The sequence below is a fragment of the Dipodomys ordii genome, unplaced genomic scaffold (assembly GCF_000151885.1).
Source record: "Dipodomys ordii isolate 6190 unplaced genomic scaffold, Dord_2.0 Scaffold51, whole genome shotgun sequence".
NCBI classification, from domain to species: domain Eukaryota; kingdom Metazoa; phylum Chordata; class Mammalia; order Rodentia; family Heteromyidae; genus Dipodomys; species Dipodomys ordii.
In genome coordinates this window covers 1,073,383-1,094,568 of record NW_012267267.1, presented here as the reverse complement: position 1 = coordinate 1,094,568, position 21,186 = coordinate 1,073,383, and the positions used below count along the sequence as shown (strand labels likewise).

At 46.7% G+C, this 21,186-nt stretch overlaps 1 protein-coding gene across 1 annotated transcript in view; it reads right to left on the bottom strand.

Annotated features, from left to right (window-relative positions):
- The window catches only part of Csmd2 (CUB and Sushi multiple domains 2), a 522,404-nt gene that overhangs the window by 92,203 nt on the left and 409,015 nt on the right, over window positions 1-21,186 (bottom strand). The window contains exons 27-29 of the mRNA XM_013020489.1: window positions 17,517-17,708; window positions 13,174-13,312; window positions 9,623-9,810 (exon numbers count right to left, since the gene is read on the bottom strand). Coding sequence (XP_012875943.1) covers window positions 9,623-9,810; window positions 13,174-13,312; window positions 17,517-17,708 — 519 coding nt within the window. The remainder of the gene's footprint in view (window positions 1-9,622; window positions 9,811-13,173; window positions 13,313-17,516; window positions 17,709-21,186) is intronic.

The following is a 21,186-nucleotide window of genomic DNA, read 5'->3' as shown; positions in this document are numbered from 1 at the left end:
GCAGGGTTGTTTGGTCTGCAGGAAACCACCATCTAAGCTCCTATCATAGGCCGGAAAGTCCAGTGCCTGGCAGAGCCCATTCCTCTGTCCATCACTGCCCCTCCCTTAGCATGGCCTCCAGCTGGAAAGTGGGTGCTTTCTGCTTTTGGAGGCCACAGGTAGAGCTAGCATCTGCTCTGCAGGTCCAGTCACATCCTTTTTGTGTACAAATCTGGGTACTGGGCTCCAATCCAGGGTGAAGGTGATAAAACCCATTCCCCTTCCCACAGTGGGGGCTCCAGTACAGTTTCCAGGGCTTTCCCAATGGGCGAGAGCTTGGAGTGGGTCAGAGCCACAGCACTTTTCCATGGGGCCACTGGTCTTCATGTGTCTTTCCAATCAGGAAGACTTTGGATGTTCCTAACCATCTCCCACTCTTGGCCCATCTCTTCTGTGTTGGCCATCACCCCACCTGACATTGTTCAAGGACTAGGAGTACCAGCCATGTGTCTGAAGGATATCCTACGGCCTCCTTCCCCATCATCTGGGAAATCTGGGCAGCTCTGGAAGCCAGCTTCCACCTTTCATTGCTTTTCTCAGTCCTCCTGTTCCAGGATCACTGATAATTAAGAGGCCACCAACAGGCCTAGTCTGTGGCAGGACACTGGTTGAAGTCACATGCACTAGGGACATGCCATCATTATCGGGCTTTGGTTGGCATCCTAGTGGCTATGCTGTGTGTATGTGTGTGGCAAGCGGCCACAGAGAAGATTAGAGAATTCAGGCTCACAAAGTGGCTGGCAGCCCTTACAGAAGGCCAAGCTAACGAAGACAGAGCAGCAATAGGAAGGATCAGAGTTCTGAGATGAGTAACTCTGCAGGAATTTTGCTGAGGGCAGTCACTGTCACCTGGAAATCTTGTACACTAGTACAGGTAACAGCTGCTGCTTGACGCTGTCACTTAGCTGCCAATCGGCCTGCTGGTGGGGTTGGGACACCAAGTCTACAATCCCTACAATCATATCCAGCTACTCTTGCATCTGAGCTTTTCTGATCACCCTGCTCTCTAGGTGTCCCCGTGATGAGTCATGGAACTCTAGTGGACTGAGGGAACTGTCACTCAACGAACACTTACCATGGCTTCTTTGAGCATAGCCCTGACCCCTGTATCAGATGCGTCCTCTCTCCAAAAGTGTGTCTCTAGCCAGAAAACAAATGCTTACTCCTGTGACAATAGTAAACACCACAAACTGTCACCATTGCTTTTTTCCTCTGTCCTTTTTTTTTCTTCAAAAATCAACTCCTAGTAGACCAAATCTTTAAGTTCAGAGCAACTAAGTAACTGAGAGCCAAACTCACACAGCTAATGAGAATTACCCATGGCACCTAATACCCTTTCCCCACTTCATCCTACGAAATAAGCAGAGGCTTCATTGGAGCCAGAGCTTTGAGGTACCTGTGAGGTTTGCATTTTGTAGCCCCCTGGGCAACCAGTTAGGTCTGAGACATAAAAAAGTCAGATCAGGTCTGCTGAAAACAATCTAGCAAACTTTCAAGTCCTTCAGAGAAGAAAAAGTCCTTTCAGGCCTGCAAGGTGCTGCTGGTTCTGCACCCATCATCCCCTGTGGCCACCTGCCACCATGCCTTTGGTGATGTGGCCTCACACAGATTAGCTCCTGTGCACAGAGCCCCCTCCATGTGAACAGACCTTTCTCTCACCTCCATCAGAACTCAGTTCAGTGTCTCTTCTCTGTCATCTGTTCCTGAGTGGCTATTTAACATCCCTTACTATTCCTTTCTCCTGCATTTATCTTCTGCTTCTTGCCTATGTCTCTCCAATGCAGTTAATATTCTCATTGCTATATATTTACCTTTTTTCTATCTCTTGCTACTACCATATAGGCTCTAGAAGGGTAGTTTTGTTCTGTTCTATGCTGCATTCTGAAGTCTGACATGTGGTCGACCCTCTATAAATATCTTTACTGGGTTTATATGAAACTTCTAGAATGGCTACATAAGATGACTCAGTTGAAAGAAGGCTCATTGGCCCTTCTTTCTTCCCTTCCTTTATCTTTTCTGCAATCTAGAACTCGAGTGTGATGGCTGGAGCCCCAGTTGCCATTTTGGATTCTGAAGTAACTTTGACGATAGGGCTCCATGGTCTAGCATGAGCATGAACACACACACACACACACACACACACACACACACACACACACACACACACACACAAGGCCTAAGTAGAGCTATGTCATCAGGCCCTTATCCGATCCTTTGGATATCTTTTACTAGGAGAAAAAAAATTTCCGCCTTGTTTACATGTCTATGCTTTGGGGTATGTTGCTACACTGGTGCTGGCCCCCGGTGGGGAATGACTGCCCTAGAACTTTACATGCCATCTTCCTTTTCTCTGTGTGGCAAAGTCCTATACTTTCCAACGTCAATGGTGTCTTCTCTCCTGCAGAAATCTGTTTTTCTCTCTGACAACAGTAGCTCTCGTGTTGTCTTGGGAAGCTGGGCAAGTACATTTCTCTCCAGTGGGTTCCAAACTCCTACAGTATGGTGTCAATCATCCAGTCCTCTTGTCACCCCAGCAGCTTGCACAGAACTTGCTACCAGGGCCAGCTGTATTTGGCATACAACATGGGTATAAAAAGCAGCTGCTGAGTTGTTTGGCTGAACATTTTGGGGCTTGGAAAACCACCGGCCACCTCAATGATTCCCAGCTACCAACTCTATTGTATATTTCCTCACATTTCAGAGGGGCAGGTGTATCATCCCAAGCATAGCACCCTCGCAAGTGATGGTGGTGTGGACAGCAGTGCCTTACATGGGAACATTGCCTTGTCATTTTCAAGGCCCTTTATAACCTGTTACTTTACAACACCCTCTGCAGCAGGCAGGACCAGATGCTCAGCTTCAGGTTATACTTAAGAAATACAGTGACCAGAGAAGCTAAAGGAGTCTTCCAAACCACTTAGCTATTAAGAGGTAGAATGAAGCTGAGTGCTGGTGGCTCCCATCTGTAATCCTAGCTGCTCAGGAGGTAGATACCCAAAGGTATGATGTTCAAAGCCACCCTGAGTAGAAAAGTCCATGAGACTCTATCGCCAAAAAAAAAGCTCAAGTGGCAGAATGCCAGTTGTGAGCAAGAAAGTTGAGAAAGAGTGCAAGGCCCTGAGTTCAAGCCCCTGCATTTGCACAACCCCCCCACATCCACCTGCACACACATGCATGTGTGCACACGTGTGCAAAAATGGAATTAAGACAAAAACCAAGTGTTCAGTCAGCTAAACCAGAGCTCAGCTGAGATTGATAAAGCCAAATGACTAAATCATGATGATAATGATAAATAAAATCTAAGCCCTCCACAGTTAAGAGAATTTTAAGAGAATTATTAAGAGAATCATCTTTTCTCTGGTCCACTTCCACATCTTGTAACTGAAAACAACAGCCCATTCAACCACTAAAGGAACTGGTTAGAAAGGTTGGATTAGAGCCAGCCATGGATACAATCAGCCTTTAAAAAAGATAGCAAGTAATTGAATACTGCTGTAGGAAGAGGCCCAAGGCCTGGTGTGTGTGTGTGTGTGTGTGTGACATACACTGATGGGTGTGCACACACACTCAACCCCACACACATCCTCCCCTTCTCCCCTCAACATGCACTCACACTCATCTTATACACACAACCAGACTATAGACTAGTATATGTAGTGTGATCTCCTTCATAGAAAAAAGGGTTTGGCAGAATTCAGTGCACTGGTCATGGGCTGCTTGCTCCTGTAAATAAAGTTTTACTAAGAACACAGAAATATCTACTTGTTTTCACCTTGTCTGTGGCTGCGTTAGCATTAGAACGGCACAGCTATGCAGTAGGGACAGAGCCCACATGGAGCATAGCATCTACTTCCTGCATCTCAACAGGATGTCCGCATAGACTTTATGTTACTTTCTATTTCTCTCCAGCCACTAATAGATGCTTCTTGGGGATGGTCGCACCTTTACCCCAAAGATGTGCTACTTAAAAAAATAGGTAAAAGAGAAGATATTTATTTCCATGTGAATTTGTGAAGGGAGACTCATGGCAGTGGAGGGGTGAGGTCGGTGGGGGAGTGTTGGTAGATTTGGTGATAGCATCTGCAGCATTATGTGCAAAGATTTGAAAGAAAAATAGATTTTTTTTTGGTCATGGGGGCTTTAACTCAGGATCTGGGCAGTGTCCCTGAGCTGTTTTTTTCTTTTCTTTTCTTTCTCAAGGCTAGTGCTCTACCACTTTGAGCCACAGCTCTACTTCCGGTTCTTGGGTGGTTCATTGGAGATAAGTCTCATGGACTTTCCTACCAGGCTTCAAACCTCCATCCTCAGATCTCAGCTTCCTGAGTAGCTAGGATTATAGGTGTGAGCCACTGGGGCCTGGCCAACAGACAGACACTTTTTAGTGTGCTCTGGTAAAAGTTGATTCACCTTGACCTTTCCTAAGTTATTTCAATTTCTCTCACATATGTCTCCAGTTTTCCATCCCACTTCTGCACAAAAGGCTTTTACTCAACCTTCAAGGTCTGTTTAAACGGCCCCTGCTCAGCAAGGTCTTTACCAACTACCATTATGAATGGGTGCTCCACTTCTCTTCCTCAGAGTAGAATGCTGTTCTCTTTTCTAACTTTTATGGTTTGTCTGTGCTGCTGTCAGTGTGAGGTACGCTGGGGAGGGATCACTACCATCTTGCACACAGAGTGTGGCATGAAGCAGGAGCTCCATAGGCACTGGTGGTATGAATAAATGCTCCTCACACATGCACGCACATCCTGCTGGGGCTACCACACCTGCTGGAGGGGGACAGTAAAGATCCCCACCTCCTCCTGCTGCTATCACTGGCCAGGAGAAAGACAATAAGCTTCCCTGGGACTCATTTGTAGTGGTCATCTCCCTGTCCTGACTTGGTTCCTTTCCCACTGAGTACAGTCCCTCAGGACTGAGGATCTCGATAAACATCTTAGAACAATGGTGATGGATACCCATTATGATACAATTACATTCAGAATTCTCTAGAACTCAGACACCACTGCTAACTTCCAGAAGCAACTGAGCAGAGTCACCTACTTTATCCCCCCCTATACCCTTGCACTTTGCCTCACAATTTGCTGGGTCTTCACCATGTCTCTGTGCAAGTCTGGCAGCCTGATTGTTACCAGGAGGCAAAATCCACGGAGGCAAGGGCTTTGGTTCCTTACTTCCTTCTCAGCTGCTGTACCACTATCTGGCACATTGTAGGTGCTCATTGACCACCCACTGATGACAAGCAAAGAGCAAGGCCCAAGTGGCTCCCCCTGGCCCTCCTATACATGATGCTGCTCAGTGGACATTGAATTAGGCTTGCTCCCTCTGAGGGTGCCCTGGAAAAGCTGAGATTGATGCAGACATGGCTGTTCTAGGAGGGTGAAGAAACATGGCAGGCTGACCTGCAGGGAGGGGACATAGAAAATACTCAGAAAGGAGCAGGGAGGAGATGAGTCCCTCTCTGGGGTCAATGATCTCCAAGGCCAGCTCTCCATCCTGACATGGCTCCTGAGAGTTTCTGCTTCATGCTATGGGCATGAAGCAATGACACCCCCTTTCTATCGAAGGCTATGTTCAAAGGGTTTCTATTTCTTTCTTTTTTTTTCAGTACTGATTTTGAACTCAGGATCTCACATTCACTAGGCAAGCACTCTACCACTTGATCTATGTCCTGGGTCTGTTTGCTTTTAGTTCTCAGACTACAGCTTCAGCCTCAGACTACAATCCTATCTCCACATACAAGTAGTTGAGATTAAAGGCATGTGCTACTACTCTTGGCTTCTTGTAGTTTTAGAACAAATTATCCTTCTTTCTTTTTAACTTTTCCCCCCTTAGGTCTATTTGAGTGAATTGATTTGACTGAAACTAAAATATTCTCCTGGATTAGAGCAAAATGTTCCTACTTCCTGCTTAGAAGTTGGCAGGATTTGGGAAGGACTCCTGATCTCACTACCTTGAGTCAGAGTGGTTTCCATGGTGCTCAGCCCAGCTGACTTGGGCAACATGCTGCCATGTGGGGGCTCTGTGAGTACCTCTTATCTCTCAAAGGATGTAGCCCCAAAGCTGCATCCTACAGGAGCACCAGATCATCTGTATTAGCAGGCCCTGAATCTCCCTAGAAGACATAGGTATCTAGAAGACATAAGTGCTCCTGGGTGGAAGGGAGTTGCTTCATCCCTTCCTAAGGACCCAGACCTGCTTAGTGTGACAATCTTCTCTGTGCTGAACCTTCACGGGGTACGGCAGACCGGCAGATGGTATAGTGTCTGAATTCTTAGTCAGGGACACACACACACACACACACACACACACCACCTCAAAAATATTCATATGACAAATATTCCCATTTATACATATACATGTACAAAACATGTTCATGTTCTACATCTTCAGTAAGCAAAAAAGACAGTGTTCTGTGTTTCCTGGGGTTACCCCCTTTTCCTTTCCAAACAAGGACCCAGAAAATGAAATACCCATTAGACAGGAGAGAGAACAGCTTTGAGATGGAAGTGTATATGTTTGGGACCCCCTGGAACTGGGCATTCTCATTCGGTGCTGGGCCTACTGACTGGCCCTCATACTAACTTCCTTTAGCATCGCTGTCCCTCCACTGAGAGAACAAGGCTGGTGCACAGAGAAGTCAGGTAGTTTGTCTTAGGCCTAATTGTTAACAATGACAGAGATACTATATAATATACTGAACACGATAGAAGATCTTCAGGGCTCTGGGATTTGAGAGCAGTGTAGACCCATTGCAGGAATCCAGGAGTAAGGAAAATCCATGAGAGAAGGTAGAGGTCCCTGGATGCTACCACATGAGCTACCAGACCAGAGGCCCAGGGAGAGAGCTGAGGGTGCCTAATATGAGTGGGTCTGGGGTCTGGGAAGACAGGCAGGCAAGGCAGCTCTGCCACTAAAACCCACCCATTTATCTTGGTACTTGCATCACAGACCTAATGAGGAAGGCTGTCCTACTCCTTCCTGCTCGTAAGTCACTGGTCTTCTCGTAGAGACTTGGCTGGTACAGAGAGCAGCTGGGAAGATCTTATTCCCTGGATTGGGTTTTGATGAAACCTCTAGATAACAGCTTGAATCACTGAAGGTAGGAAAGAGGGAAAGAGGGCTTGGAGGTATGGTCCTCAGCCCATGCATTTCAGCTGAGAAGACCTGGGAGGTTCACAGTCAGGTGGCCCTGAACAAGTGACTGGGAAGAAAGCTGAGGGGGTTTCTGCCCAGTAGCTTAGTGTTGATAAGGAAGTGAGATAAAGTCAGCCTATAAAGACAAGACTGATGGTGAAATATTGGAGTCTACCAAGGAGAAGAACCCAGCTGGGACATGTCAGGCAGCTCAATGGTTGCTGGGATTTGGCTGGGGTTCAAGGATAATCAACTGTAGTGGTTTTAAGTGCCACACTTGTGCAATGTCTTCTCACTTCCTTGGCCATTTGGGCGTGGGGCTAACAAGAGCGGAAGCTTGTCAAGATTTATGCAATGGGAGGACTGGGGTCAGAGAAACTAAGGGAATGAATGATATTAGGAATAAAGAGAACAGAAAGGAATACAGAAAATGATTGTGAGGATGCGGAGTGGAGTTGGTGGTGGGTGAAGCAATGGAGGTCCCAGGCTGGATCTACCTCCAGAAGAGATCTCAGAATGTCTGACTCTGTGTATCCTGATATATTGGTATATAGAGAACAGGTTGGGTAAGCTGTCTGCTTGGCAGATGCTTGGAGGAAGAGAGAATAGCAAAATATCCATTCCTCAGACCAGCACCATGAAGACTACAGGCAAGAAGACTACAGATAAAACATTCTGTATTTTTTTTGGGGGGGGGCGTTGGTCATGGGGCTTGAACTCTAACATTGTCTCTGAGCTGTTTTTGCTCTACCACTTTGAGCCACAGCTCCACTTCTGGTTTTCTGGCGGTTAACTGGAGATAAGAGTCTCACAGACTTTTCTGCCCAGGTTGGCTCTGAACCGTGATCCTCAAATCTCAGCCTCCTAAATAGCTAGGATTATAGGCATGAGCTAATGGCACCCAATTCAGCTTGTATTCTGTATAGCAAATATCTTCTAAAACCATCCTCGACAAACAAGACAGCTCTAAGGGGCTCAATGAGTGGATAGATAGGAGATGTGTAGGACAGCACTGGCAGCTGGTAAACACCAACTAAGCTATTATCATGATTAGCATTATTTGTGAACTCACAGCAGATATTCCCAGGGGTTGCCAGGAATCTTTAATTAAGGGACATTTTAAAAGGTGGCTGAAGCCCTCCATTATGCAAGTGGGAAGCATGAGCCAATTTTAATTGGTAATGTGAGCTCATATGTATACTCAGGCTGAAGGGGCCTTTGAACTTACATTATAGCCCCAATAACAAGAATCTATCATCTCTAACCTATCTATTTAGTACATGCTGTGTATTATACTAATCTCTCTCATACATATATATACATACATATATATGCACACATCTATAAAGTAAGTATGTAAAAAATATCTGAATCTTAACCTTCTGTGCCATAATTTTTATTGCCCCCATTTTGTCGTTGATGGTCTGGGAGATAATGACTTGCCAAGCTCACAAATCAAGCAAGAAAGGGAGCACAGATTTGGATAATGGGGTCTGTGATAATGAAGGAAGAAGAAAAGGTCAGAGAGAGAATAATAGAGTAGAAGAAGGTAGAGTGCTGGGGAGCCTGGAACTCTCACTATTATTAATAATGTCTGAATATCACCGAAAGCTTGCTATATGCCAGGCAGCATACCAAGGACGCCAGTGCGTAGGCACATTGATCTTTGCCATATTTCTATGAGGCAGGACTTCGAGTATCATTTTGCAGATGAAGAACTGGAGGCTTTGGAGGTTGAGTAACCTGCCCAAGGTCACAGAACTGCCAAGGAGCAAACATGAACTTCCAATGCAATGAAGCTGACAATCTGCACTTGGCCAAGGCAGGGATCACAACTCATTTGTTTCTGTGAGTTTTTACTGGCATCTGGCCATGCTCATTCATTTACTTGTTATCTGTGGCTGCTTTAGTGCTTCACTGGCAGAATTGAGTCACTGTGATAAGAAAATCTAAACTATTTAGCGTCTTTAAGAAATGGTTGAAGCTGGGCACCAATGGCTGTAATCTTAGCGACTCAAGAGGCTGAGACCTGATGGCTTGTAATTCAAAACCAGCCCTGACAGAAAAGACCTGAAAGACTCCATCTCCAATTAACCAGCAAAATGTCAGGCTGAGGTGTGACTCAAGTGGTAGAACACCAGCCATGAGCAAGAAAGCTAAGAGTACAAGGTCCTGAGTTCAAGCCCCAAGACCAGTATTAAAAAAAAAAGAGGAGCAATGATGGAAGAAGAGGTGGGTACAAAAAAGAATTCTATCCCCTGTCTACCTTGGTCCTGGGGCATATAAGTGTGAAAGAAAAAGCCATCTGAGAGCTGTGGGAAGCCAGGTCCTGAATGGGAAGCAGTGCTAGGGTTGGTGCAGGCTTCCTCTGGGCTGGTCCCAGCTTCTTCCCGCTGTCGGACGTGGCTTGCCCTGTCCATGGGAATCTATGGCCGTTGAACCTTACCTGTGTAGTCGATGACGAAGCCAGCGTTGCTCACAGACGCATCGCTGCGGAATGCAAGGAAGAGGCTGTTGCTGCTGCTTTCAATGCGGGCTGGGAGCTGGGAGCCATAAAAACTTCCTATGAGCGGGCTGAGAGAGTCTCGTCCATCGTAGATATGGAGGAAGTCATAGCCAGGCTCCAAGTTAAAGCTGGGGAACAAAAACACCCCACCCATACCCAACAGAGGTCAAAGGCTTGTGCTGGGGTCTTAGGCTCATTCCAAGGATGGGGCCTCTCCGGGAGAATCCCACTATCCCATTGGTACCCAACCCCTAAAGAATTAGGTGGTTTTATCTTTCCTTCAGTCAGGCAAAGAAGCTATAAAAGTGGATTGGGGGTAGAGAAAGCAGATTTCAGAATTGCTGTCCCAACATCTGGGGCTGAAAACCTCATGTCTTTCTTACATAGAAGGTAAAATAAGCTGCTAACTCCAGGCACCAAGGGCCCATCCAAGTCAGGTCCAGAGCCCAAGCGTTTTTCCTGCCTTCAGTGTTTCATCTCATGCTCATTTGCATCTCCTTTTCTAAGAGGAGTGAGCTGCCTGGGAATCCATCCCCAGGTAGGAAATGGCCAGGATCCACAAAGGACCCCAACTTCACCCCTCCGTTCCAAGCCAGTTGCCTGGTTCTTCTAGGATCTGCCACTACCTCACTCTGCACACCAGTTCTCTCTGACTTCCTCTCTGCCTCTTTCTCAACTAGCTTGACCTTGGTGTGTGTGTGTGTGTGTGTGTGTGTGTGTGTGTGTATGTGTGTGTGTGTGTTAACTCCATCCTAAAAACAATCTTAGTTTAGCAAATTGAATATTAGAGTTCATGAATATAATTTATCCCACTGGATAAATTCACTAGAGTGAACATGGTGGAAAAGGCAAAGCTCTGGCAAGAAGGTGGAGCCCTTGGGGTCCTTGTGCCCCGCTGGTGGGCATGTAAACTGGCTCGCCCACTTTGGAACCCTTTTTACTGCATCTGCTCACTCTGGACATGAGCCTGCTCTCTGAGGCGGCAATTCTGCTCTTAAGCATATATCCAACAAAGGCAATTGATACCAATCAAGTGTGCACTGATGAAAATAATAGAAAAGTAAACGAATTGGCAGAAAACAGGTTTCTGATGCAAATTCATTCAGGTCCAGCCATGGACTGAATGCTCTGATACTCTATTTGGCTGAAATGAGAATAAAATGGTCCTTCTACTCCTTATCTAAGGCATATGGTGGAGAGAGGGGGTATTGCATGTCTAGGACAAAGGGATAAGGACAGCGGGGAGATAGTGTGGGGGTTTGGGAGACAGATGTGCACCTTCCCCCTCCCCCGCCCCCCAGCACTGTCTCATCTCATGTGTGTTGGCTGCAGAGTCACCCTACACTGCTGGGAGAGCTGGTCTTCTTGCTAAACTTCAGCCTCCTCCCACCTGCTCTTTCCAAAGTGTCCAGGGAAGTGTTCTGGAGATAAAGTTCCTATTTCCTTACTCATCTGGTTCTATCTGACTCCCCTGAAAGATGCTAGGCACTATGGTGCCCAACACCATGGTGGGGGACATGTCAGATACCAGCCCTGCCTTCCAGAAGGTGATGGTGCCATAGGAAATTATGGACAGACCACAGAGTAGAACAGAAGGTTTCTGTGACACAGAGCAGGAACACTGTGCCTTGGGGAGTGTGACTTTCAAGTTTTCGTGGAGGACTAGCTTGAACTCATCCTGAGAGACGAGAAGTCCCTTGGGTAGTGGAACAAGGAGGAAAAAGGAAGGCACTGGAAGGTAGAAACAGCAGAAAGGTCATAGGGCACAGCAGAGTCCATGGGACCCTGGAAAATGCCAGGAGTTCCCATCTAGCCAGAGCTCATGGCATAAGACGGGGAGGGCTGCCCGGAGAAGAGGGCAAAGACCAGATCGTTGGGAATCAACTCTAAAGTTCAGACTTATTTATAGACAAGTCAGAGTAGCCAAATATTTTTTAAAAGTAGAGATTTGTTTCTTTGCTTTTAAACTGGAATGTAAAACCAAGACCTAGAACATCTCTACCACTCAGAAAATTCCCTGTTCCCCTTCCCCCTTCCTGGTCCATGTTACCCACTTCCAGAAGCTGCTATTGATCAGTTGTCTTTACCATGGAGTAATTATGCGAATGTTAAAACTTCACAGAAGTTCTGTGTACTTTTTTTTTTTTAATATCTGGCTTCTTTCATGCTACTGTAAAATATTTTGAAAATGTATCCATGTTGTTGCTCATATTAATAATCTGTGGAATATATGTATTTTTCTAAATTGCTGGATGCTATTGTTAGAGGATATTTGAATGGAACATGGGGGTGGTTATTTCAGCATTTTTGAGAGACAGGGTCCCTCTGAAAGCTAGCTACATATGAGAATGGTATGGAAGGCAAAATAGGACAGAGGGACTGGCATGGAGCTTAGGGCAGTTATTGTGGGAGAAAAGGCAAATAGTAGGGGCTCAAAGCCAGAAGCTGGGAAGAGGGAAGAAGAGGGAGATGCACAGGAAGCTGAGGGCAGCAGGAAGTAATGAGGAGGGAAAACAGTGCCACTCCTTGGGTTCAGAATAGAGCTCCTGGGGAGTGGGGGGGTGGCGGCGGGGGGGGGGGCGGAACAGCAGGCCAGCCTTGGCTCTCTACACGCCCCATCTGTGGTACCTGCACCACCAGACCTGCAGCTCAGGTGTGACCGAAGGGTACCTTCCACTTTCAGGCCATGGGCATACAGTATCATGCATGCTGTGAGTTATGTAATGTCCTGGAAGGGGCGGGGGGAAGATGAGAAGAGGGGACCAGAGCAAAGCCTGGCAAGGGAAGATGGGTAAGGAAAGATGGACAGGAAGTCACAGAAAAGAACAGAGAAACTGGGGAGAACTTCTCAAAAGCCACAGGGGCAGGGGAGAGAAAAAACCCAGCATAAAAACAATGGGCATGGTCAAGACAGGGAAATGTTGTTCAACACCGGAAGTTTACCAGTGTCTTTTAATCAGAGAAGTTTCCAGTAGACCCACAGAGGTAGAAGCCGGATTCTAGTGGCTGAGGGAGAGAAATAAGAGATGCTGGGGCTGGTCTTCTGAAGCCTTGCTGGGTATGATGGAAGAAAGAGTGCAGCAGCGAAGTGAAGGGGATGTGGGGGACCTGAGCCAGGTCACGGTTCAGGGAGGAAGATGGAGGACAGGACACTGGGGAGTGCAGGAGGGGAGGACAAGGGGTTCCAGCAATGGCCTCCTTTCTCAGTCTCAGTACCTTCCAAGATAACAAACGAATGATAACAGCTACTTTATAAATTATTACAAGAATTACAGAAGATGATGTGTTCAAAAACACTGGTGTTTGGCAAGGAGGAGATGGGCAGGGAGGGCTGCTTTCCACCTGTCTGTCTATCTCCTTTTCAAGTTGTTCATCTCCCAGGGAACTGAGAACTCTTCCCCCAGACCTGCATATACTCACCTGGGCACCCAAGTCCTCCACCCCTTGGCTGCTCTGACCCCTCCATCTCCCACCCAGGGAAAGGTACATACATGTTAAATACCAGGGCGATGACGTAGTCTGCAGACACAGTCACTTTCCAGTCACATTCCTTGCCTGGTGGGTAGGGCTCTGGGTAATTTGGTGACAAGATGACTCCGGATGGTCCTGTCAGGTCTCCCCCACATGGAGCTGAGGAGAGAGGAAGGGGAGGGTAAGGTGGTCCCTCTTACCTTTCATAGGTACTAGAAAGGGGCTGAAACTGACAGGCCTAGGGGAGGGAGGGAAGATACAGCATTACTTGGGGGTGATGGAAATGTTCTGGAAGTAGGGTGGTGATATATTTGAGAATTTACCAAATGCCACTGAACTGTTTTTACTTTAAAATTAGCAACTTTATGTGATGTGCATTTTACCCCAGTAAGTTATTATTTTAAACTGCACCTGCTCCTCCCCCCCAAAAAAAACCCACCAAAAAATCCTAGCTAGCTAGCTCTGTCACTTCTAGGTTGTGTGACCTTAGGGATATTACCTAAGCACTCTATGTCTTTTTCTCTATGGTGAAAAGAGATTGTATTCTCTCTGTGGGGTGGATGTAGAAGTACTGGAGAGACTTGTTACAGCATTTGGCCTAGAGCATGGCACCACCAAATCTTTCAGACATAGACTTCCCACTGCTGCCTTATGTCCAGGTTCTAGGTGAGTCTTATGGGCATTTACCAAAAGTCCCGCTTATGGATGTAGCCAGATGCAGAGAACAGGCTGCTTGCCTGCCTAGTGTGTCTGGCCTTCTCCACTGCCAGTGCTTTTGGCATCTGCCTGGAGCTCAGATCCCCTCCTACTTTCAAAGACTCAATCCAAGGCTGAGTTCACACCTCAGCAGAATGGAGATGTGACAATCCCCAGTGAGTCCTTGGTGGTGGCCCTCTCCTGGGGAGGACAGGCAAGTGGGTAGGGGCAAGGTGACTGGTGACTCAGAAAGCTACTTATGTCTGGGGGCTGCTGGAGCCTCCTCAGACCCTAACTAGCTGGAGGAGCTGCTGTAATGTGGTGGGAGGTTGAACAGACAGGGTGCTAGGAAGTGTGTAGGATTGTGAGCAGGAAAAGATGGCCAAGACTTCACATAGGGCTCCATCTGGAAATCACAGCGCACCACTGAGGTTGGCAGTGGAGTTAGAAAACTGTGGGCCCACCAGAGGGCCAGCGAGCTGGACAGGGTGGTAGTGAGGTGAGAGCCAAAGGGTGTGTGTCTATGCACCAAAGTAAAGGGCAATCACTTGCTTATTGCCATGCTGAGCTTGATGGCTACATACTGTGGCTTTTGCTCAAAACAGGCTTAAAGGGTTGGGTCAGCCACAACAAGGTCTCTAAAAAGGTCAGGGTAGGCCACACAAACCCAGCATGTAGAAGCTTAGCCCTGAAGGGCCCACAGTGAGTACAGAAACAGTTAAGAAAGTGCCTGTCACATGTCAGGTGTAACACATTATCGTTTGGATCTGCCATCTCATCGACAAACCAATGAGCTGTGGATTATTCTCCTGGATTATAAAGGGGGAAACTGAGGCCCACTGAAGTGAAATAACTTGGCCTTCTACTCTGAGAATCAAGCCCACACTATCTGGCTGTAAATCCGGTCTCCTTCCAGCTCTGGAGAGTGTAGAGTCATCTCTAAGCATTCCTGAATGAGGACCCAGCAGTGTCCCAGAGTGAGGGTCAGGCAGGGCCAGGGCTCCTTGACCCCACTGAGTCCTCATTAGAGCATAGGACAGACAGATGCCTGGATGGTCAGGACCACAAAGCTACACTGTGAGGTCCATTCCCAGAGAGTAGGCTGGCTCCTAGAAATAAGTCTGATGTGGCCAGGGAGAGCTGGGAACCTGTGTCCCATCAGAGGTGCCTGGAATCTTCTCCAGGGAGCTTCATGAAGCCTCCATTCTGGGCATGGGTTACAGTCTCCACCTCCCTTTGCTAGTCATTCCAGGGGTTTTTCCCTCAAGATTGCTACAGCTGGGATGAACCTTTGCTTCTCAAACTGTCCACTACTCTTCTGCTGGGCCATGCCCTGACATAGTGCTGTACTACATGGTCCCTGGTGTGAGATATTCAGGCATCTGCTTCCTCTTTGGACCCTGTCTGGGCTTCCTCTCCCTTGGATGGCTGTGACTGAGGTCCTGAAAAGGGGCTGCATTGCTAACAGGATTTCCTGACATTCAGAGACTGATGAGGGGTATGAGTGAGCTCCTTAAACCTTTCTGCTCAGATGGGATGAACACCAGCTGCCAATCACTCCAGATGGCCAAGAAATGGGCAGGGACTACAGAGGGGCAAGAGTTGTGAAAAGAACATGGATTTGGAAGCCACACATTCCTGGGTTCAAATCCTTACACACACACACACACACACACACACACACACACAAAGCTGTGTCACTTTGGGCAAGCTCTCTTCCATCTTGGAGCCTGTACTTTCGCATCACTGGAATAAAAGAACAATGATAACAACAGCTTCTAACATACAGTGTGTATCAGGAAACAGTCATGTTTCTGAGTGTTTTATGAAATAATACCTTGTTTAATACTCAAAAACAACCCTATGAGATTGGTACTGTTTTACAGATAAGGAAATGAAGGCCCAGGGAGGTGAAGTAATATACATAAGGCCACACAGCTGTCTGGTTGTGAGGAATCTGGAGTGGAACCCAGAGCTTGAGCTCTTGAGTTCTCATTCTTAGCTTAGCACATACTAGGGGATGATGCTCAATAAAGGTTTGCTTTCTTTCTTTATTTCCCTTCCTATAATGAAGGCCATCAAGGCCAACTAGCCCCTGCTGTGGCAGACTGCCAGCAAGCTGGACATTAGGGACTTGTCACTGAGATTTCCAGTCTGTTTGTGAGAGGAGGCAAAGACATTTATTCTGTTGCCTGAGGAACACTTCCCTAAGATGCATGTAGCGCGAGCGGTGGAAGCTGAATTAACCTTGCTGCCCTGTTCGCTACACATTTACACCTCTCAACTAGCGCCATGCAGCCCTCCTACTCCTGGATGGGCTCGCCTCACCGTCTGCTTTTCTGTACGATAAGGCGCAAGACCCCTAGCCTGATGCATGGTGAACCTGGAAAAGGCTTTACTGGAATTCCCTCCATCACCTGGAATTCTGGCTCAGGGAAGGGAAGTGAGCAGCCTGCCCCACACCTCATTGAAATCAGAATCAAATGGGGGAAGGAAGAAAAGGAGAAAAATCAGTATTTCTTGGGATGAGGGCTAGGTGTGTTGTCATTCAAAATGCTATAAGGGAATGTATTTACCCTCACAGTGAGGAAGTGTCCTGGACCCTTGGCTATGCTCTGCCTCATACACCCAGGTCAGCCAATTCCCACCAAAGGATGGGGCTCCGTGTCTTGCTTTCAGTGTGAGGACTTAGGAGTCATGACAGGCCAAGGCCCATCTTCAACATCTGGATGGCACCGCCCTCGCAGTTTGCATGGAAAGAGGCAAAGAGCCATCTCGGGTGTGCACAGCTGGGGGAGGTCTCTGGAAGTTCTTGAGCCCACCTGCAGCAAGGGGGTTCGGCACAGGAGGTGGAAAAGCCAGGCGCTTTGCATTCAGGCTGGTGTGGGTGTGAATCTTGGCTCTGCTGAATCCTAGCTCTGCCATTTGGGGCAAAATATCCAAATTTATCTATTTCAGTTTCCGCCATATAGACGAGGGAGTGATGCTAAATTCAGCGCTACGGGGGAAAAAGCTAAATGAGGTGATCGAAGTGAACATCACTTCCTGGTGGGGAAGTGTGGGGCTGGCAGGCACATGGACAGGCCTTGTGGCTGCTCATTCTCTTCTCTTCCAACACCCATCATTAACTCGAGAGATAGAAGCATCCATCTCTTCACCTGAGCATGGAAGGAAAGCACCTGTGATGTTTGCTTCTAGCTCTTTCTCCTCTTCCCTGTCCCCTACTTTCAAGCTCTTTCCTCCTCTCCCTCCCAGGTAGTTATAGGGCAGGAACTAGGGGCCCTGCCCGACAAGCTACAGCATCTGGAACAAGTTTCAGAGTCTCTATTTTTTTTTTTCATTTGTCCTATGGTGAAGTTTAAAGTCTGAAGACAGATCTCATGAAACCCAAATTCCCTTGAGAAGAGGAAGAATGAGTTATCTTTTCCTTTGCAGGAATCTGTCAGTGCCCTTCCAGGGATGTCCTGATGACCATTTTGGAACCTGTTGACCCTACTACTCAAGGTAATCCATCAGACTCCTCGAAACCTAGACAAAGAGAAAGGGACAGATTGTCTGGCTTGAAGACCACTTTAACAAATGAAGCACTGGTTATGTGTGTATGTGTTGCATACATAACAGGGTAAATTTGTGTTTTTCTGCAACTTCTGGCTATTCCATTTCTCACCGATGCATGTGGGCGGGCTGGGCTGCCAGAAGAATCTGTTTTCGATCTTCACACAGCTGATCTCGGCGCTGCCCTGCAGTGCGTAGCCAGGATCACACTGGAACACCGTGGAGTCACCGGCTTCCCAACTGTTGCCACTCCGGCTCCCATTCTGTGGAACCCCAGGGTCATTGCAGGATGTTGCTGTGGACACTGGCACAAGAAAACAGAAGGACTGGGGCTGCCTCTGTGTCTCCTTGTCAACAAGGAGCTCATCCCCCTTGCTGACCACCACCAAGGCCATGGCTGTGACCACCATTACATCCTCACCATTTTCACCAGCATTATTGTCCCTGCTTGCACCACACACCAGACATTCATGCTCACATCCCTCACACTGTTCTACCTGGGCCATCTGGTGCCTAGCAATCACCTGTCATGAGACAACACAGTGAATGAAGCACGATTGCACTGTTATGATGGAGCCGAGTTCAGTTTAGTTACACCACATTGTTGCACAGTCAGTTCTATATAATGTAACTAACACTTTCAGTAGGAGGGATGAAAAAGAAAGGAAGTCTAAATATTTCATCAGAAGGGTTTAATTCCAAATGAATGGGAGTTTGTGTTTCCAGAGGTTGCTGAGCAGTGGTTATGAATCTGCAGGGAGTTGAACTTGGCTGAGACCACGTTCTGTCTTGCAGGCAGACAACCCAAGAAACTCTTTAGACACAACATCACGTTCAAAGAAAAGTCAGATTATTTGTAACAGTGGTAGAGCAGAGTTCAAAACCAATGTTAGTAAAGAGATAAAAAATCTTGGGAATTTAGGAAGTGTTTGTGGTCTAGAACCTAACCGAGTCTAAAACAGAGCATGTGTTTTATAAGCAAGTACTGAGGCTTTAGCTTGTAATTCCAACTACTCAGGAGTAGTGATTGGGAAGATCACAGTTCCATGGCTAGCCCAGTAAAAAAAGATAGTAAGACTCCATTCACATCTGTAATCCCAGATACTTTGGCAGTGAGAAAGGTAAGTCATTGTCCAAGGCTGGCCTTGGGCCCGAAGCACAGGAGGAATGTATCTAATAAAATAAAAAGCAAAGGCAAAACAACTGTGGAGAAGGGGATAGAGGTCTTAGCAAGGAAGGTTCAATCTCTAATGCCACCCCCCCCCCCACAAAGCAATAAATAAAACCCCAAATGAACAGCCAAAGGGAGGAATAGACAAATAAAACACTGAATGGACAAAGGCAGCTTGAGAGGAGATGGCCTAAGAAAGTTCAGGGACAGAATTCTGAGGCAGGGGACAGGGGTCAGGGTAATAATACCCATTGCAATCACAGGAGCTCGGAGCCCACAGCAGGGCCTCTCCTGCATACTGCCACCAGGGTTGGCAGACCCCAGGGGCAGGAGGTCCTGGAGACCAAGGAATAAATCAAGCTCAGTTGCTTACAGGGTCAGATTTTCCTCTGAAAATTTGGGAATAATCACGTTTCAATTGAAATCATCTGTACATGACACAGATCGTGAAGGTCACATTAGCTTGTAAGCAAGAATACACAGCCTCCGAGAGATTTTGCGCATGCTATGCCCTTCAGACCTCCAGGGGGAAAGGCACCACCTTGCTTGCTACAGGAGGACTTGGATGGAGAAGACCTTACTAATGGTAAGATCAAGGGCTGTGTGGGCAAGTCCGGAGTTAAAGTGTCTCACTAATCCTTATCCTCAATTACGCCCAAGATAGTTCATGATAGACATTGGCTCACACCCAAGTCTGACTGTATGTTTGCTTCTATAAATAAAGCTTTATTGGCAAATGGGCCCACTCATTTGTTTACATGTTGTCTGTGGCTGTCTTCATGCTCATGCAGCAGAAACCAGTTGTTACAACAGAGACCATATGGCTCACAAACCCCAGGGGACCATCTAGTCTTTTTGTTTGTTTTGGGTCAGTACCAATACTTGAACTTAGGGCTTTGTGCTCTTAGTGGCTTTTTTTTTTTGCTCAACTTTTGGCACTCCACCTCCTGTTCCATATCTCCTCTTCAGGCTTTAGTTTTCTGGTTAATTGGAGGTAAGAGTCTCATAGACTTTTCCTGCTTGGACTGGCTTTGAACCACCATCCTCAGATCTCAGCCTCCTGAGTAGTTAGGATTACAGGCATGAGGCACTTGTGCCTGGTCCATCTAATCTTTGACAGTAACTCTAGTATGTGTGTGTATATATGTGTCTGTGTTTGTTATATGTATATATATATATATATATATATATGTGTGTGTGTGTGTGTGTGTGTGTGTTCTCTCTCTCTCTCTCTCTCTCTATATATATATCTCAGATGCTCTTCTTTTGAGATCATGCTTTGATAACCTATTTCTTGTTTTTATCCAGCATCATTCATTAACACTATCAACATGCACTATCATTATACTCCAACAACACTTGTAAATTTGTCTTCCAGCACTACAGGCTCAGTTCTCTCTTTCTTCCTTCCCACAGGACCTTTATACCTACCTGACATTCAATTTTCAACCCAGTATCACCTGCTGAGACAGGTCCCCTGGATGACCTTCTTCTGGACTCATCCCTTAACCCCTTCTCATAAATCTCATCAGATTACCCTGCCTGCTTCTCTTCACAGTGCAATCTGTAGTAATCTTGCTAATTTGTTAGCCTCTTTCTTGTACATTGCTTGGTTTTCTATGAGAACAGAAATCTTGGCTGTTTTACTCCCAGCTCCATCCCCAGGGCTTAGAGCAGCACTCAAGCACACAATAGAGCTCAGTAAATATTTGCTGAACAAATGAATGAATGAACGAATCATCAGCATTTGACACTCTTGGAATTTATGTATAAAGCCAAAGAAGAATCAATTTTCCTTCCTTCCCAATTAGAAACACACTTAGCTTATACCTCTAGCTTCATAGTGCACTGTACAAATGGAAATGATTCCTTACAAGAGTAGGAGCTCCGTGTTCTATGTGTATGTGGAAGGATTATTTATACGGGAAGCAAGCTGGTGCAATGATTAAGAGCTGGGTCTGGGAATCAGACATGCGGGTTTTGATCCAGGCTTTACTACTTATTAACTAGATGACCTTGTATGAGAAAGCTGAGAGCCCACATCTGCAGCACGGATTAATAACAGTGTCTGTACCTTCAGGTTTTTATATAGTTTCTAAGAGATGATATAGTGGGGAGTGTAGCCAGGGTCTACTCCATAGATGGGTATTGTTTTGCTTTCTGCTCACCTTTTTTTAATTCTCATTTTCTCTCTTGGATATTCCTGAATTTGAGCTGTATGGCAATGCCCCCTGGGAAAGGGTGGATCCATGTGCTACAGCCCGGATGTTAGATGTTACACAGTCATGTTTACTTAATAAAGCCAAGCCCGAGCTAATCGTCTCTGGCATTTCCGCACAATCCCCTGTCAAACACACACTATAAAGTTAACATGGGGCAAGCCATTCGCCCTTCCCCAGAGTAGTCCTGGTATTTGCTAACCAATGACAGCAACAGGAAAGGTGACCTTTCCCACACTTCGGTGATGCCCAGAACACTAGGCCAGGTTGTTACAGCGTTCCTGGAGCCCAGGCTTGGTAGCTGTGACCACTGGACTCCATGTGGGGCTGAGGCAATGCTCAGGACAGCTTGCCCAGGGGAGCTCTGGTGTTAGGGAAAACCATCCATTCAT